This window comes from Bremia lactucae, linkage group LG17, assembly GCF_004359215.1.
Source record: "Bremia lactucae strain SF5 linkage group LG17, whole genome shotgun sequence".
Classification (NCBI taxonomy): Eukaryota; Oomycota; class Peronosporomycetes; order Peronosporales; family Peronosporaceae; genus Bremia; species Bremia lactucae.
Window position 1 is genome coordinate 1,124,802 of NC_090626.1, and position 2,366 is coordinate 1,127,167.

Below are 2,366 nucleotides of genomic sequence, written 5' to 3' on the forward strand. Positions count from 1 at the left end.
GACTTTCTGTTCGCGGCTCGGCTATGATAAAAACATCATCAAATAACTCGGTGTGAAACCTCGCACTGACCTCAACAGATTGGTTACACATATGTTGAATGTTGCAGCGGCATTATTAAACCCCTGTATCATTACTAGCCAATTCCAAATTATACCGCTTGGGATATTTTCCTGCTGTGAACGGAATATCATGTACACTCGCAGAGGATCTTATAGATCCCATCAGATCCATGAACAAAATATCGTACACTTTGACATATCATCAATGATAATGTCCTTTCTCGGTATGAGCGTTTAGCCGGTACCGGTGCAGCATTAAATTTATTAATTACATGCTCTTTTTGTCATCTTCATGGCGGAAAATCGGAGAGCTACATGAGGAGGTTGAATCCCTCACATGGCTCGCCTATAAGCATTGTCCAAGAACTAGGCAATCGCTAATCCTTGTTCACGAGGCAGTGGCCACTGCTTCATGACACAGTATTTCGAACCTGATATCAGGTCGATTCCGTGTTGAGTGCCTTTATCTTTAGACAACTCGCATGAAGCCGAATTATAAGACAAATTCTTGTATCTGATCAAACCTAATACAAAGATATCCTTTTGTGACTACCAAGATTGAGAAAATCGTTTAATTCAAGTCCCACCATCAAGGGCAATTTCTTTCACCGTAGGCTGCTAAGAAATTGTTCGTTCTCGGAAATAGTTAATGTTTTACCCGACCGATATCGACCACGCACGCGTCAGCTGTGAAAAGTACGCAGATCTGCTTGACTTTGCCACTAGGCAAATCACGCAAGAATCGTTCCAATTTTAGCGTTGGATCTAAAGTTATTTCGAAATAAGCTTCAGGGGCGCTATCAGGTCAAGTTTATAAGCGCCAACACATTATACCTTTTTAATCTAGATTAAAAGTCTCGGTTCTTTCATGGCGACTAAATTCCACAGGTTCCTGGATATAAATTCTCTCAAACATTGTAGACTTTTCATTCATGAATTAATGGTCATACTTTCACATGTATTTGGGTAGTAGCATCCTTGACTGCCTCGAGGTTTGTTGCTTAACCACAGCTATATCCACCACGATCAACTCTCAAGTCGATCTAGGATTTTCGCACCGTGTCTTCAAGACAAGCGCTTGTTCTTCTTTAGATGCTGCTCTCTCTGAAAAAATCTTTGTACCGGTCCACTCAATTAGTTCGAGTGGTTGACCTTCGGCGCTGCACGTGCTTGTGCATAGCGGCCATATCTAACTTCACAGGTGGTCACTCTTAGTTCTTGTGAAGTCGTGCAACCGACTGAACCGCAAGTGAGGCCATCGCACTCACTCGACATCCACGCGCTTGTGGGCGGTCCAAGACGTTTATTAGATTACCTGCAGATGAACAACAGACAGGCATCATGACGGACCAAAGGTACGATTATATGCATGGCTCGTGTTTTCGTGTTTTCTGAGCTAAGGTGTTCCCAGGATGATATCAGAACATTGAAAGCATAATTATACTGTTTACCTTCTACAGTCTATTGAATTCCAAACACACGTCTTTTAACGGGTACTGATGCGCCTGTTGGCAGGCGGCTGTCATCCCGTTAAGGTATATCGCACCAAATGAGCTGAAGCCTAAGATCTTCAGGGATTGGCGTCACTGTACAAGTTGTGTCTTTCTTTTTTCAGGACCTGAAAATCGCTGACGGCTGACGCATGAATTATTCCATGTAGCTTGTCTTGGTGGTCAGCTATGGCAGTCTGAAATTGGGACGAGATTTCAGCAACGGTGCTAGGAGCGCGTTTCGTGAAGAGTGACGGTATTGTGAGGTCCATCTTTGTTCGCACTGACTAATGCACGGCGGTCTTCAACCTGGCTACGGCGGGTTGCTTGTTACCGGTGCGTTTGAAGATGGATCGCCACTCCATGATGCCTGTCGCGTCATGTCCTTTACTGGTTGCGGCGGGCTACGAGCTGCTGTCTGCGGTGAGTCCATCCTTAATCGAATTCCTTGGAGTTGGTTTAAAGTTGAGTTAAAAGTCCGAAGTAGTCTAAAGTGAAAGTCGAAGACGAAAATTTGTGCTTAAACGGTTGCGCTTATATAAACTGCAGTGGCCGTTTCGCTGATACATCTTCAGTAGACTAACAAGAAGAAGTTGGATAAATGAACTAGAGCTTCCTAATATTTCAAAATTTGTGCAATATCTAATGACCAATCAATGCTGATGTCCAATCAATTTGTGCATTTAATCATTTTCGTAAGGAACAAGCAATATAGAATGTTCGGATTGCTCAAAGATTATATTTTAACGGTAAAAGCTATAAATTGAATGTCAAATTTAAAGCTGAAGTTCGTAGTAGACTGGAAAATTTGAATGC

General features: G+C 42.7%; 1 protein-coding gene across 1 annotated transcript; it reads left to right on the forward strand.

Moving 5' to 3' along the window:
- Window positions 1-1,840: 1,840 nt before the first annotated feature.
- CCR75_008266 (uncharacterized protein) lies at window positions 1,841-2,047 on the forward strand (the record flags this gene model as incomplete). The annotated part of the gene is made up of 1 exon (XM_067966320.1): window positions 1,841-2,047. The coding sequence occupies one exon, from the start codon at window positions 1,841-1,843 to the stop codon at window positions 2,045-2,047; it is 207 nt and encodes a 68-aa protein (XP_067823392.1).
- Window positions 2,048-2,366: the final 319 nt, after the last annotated feature.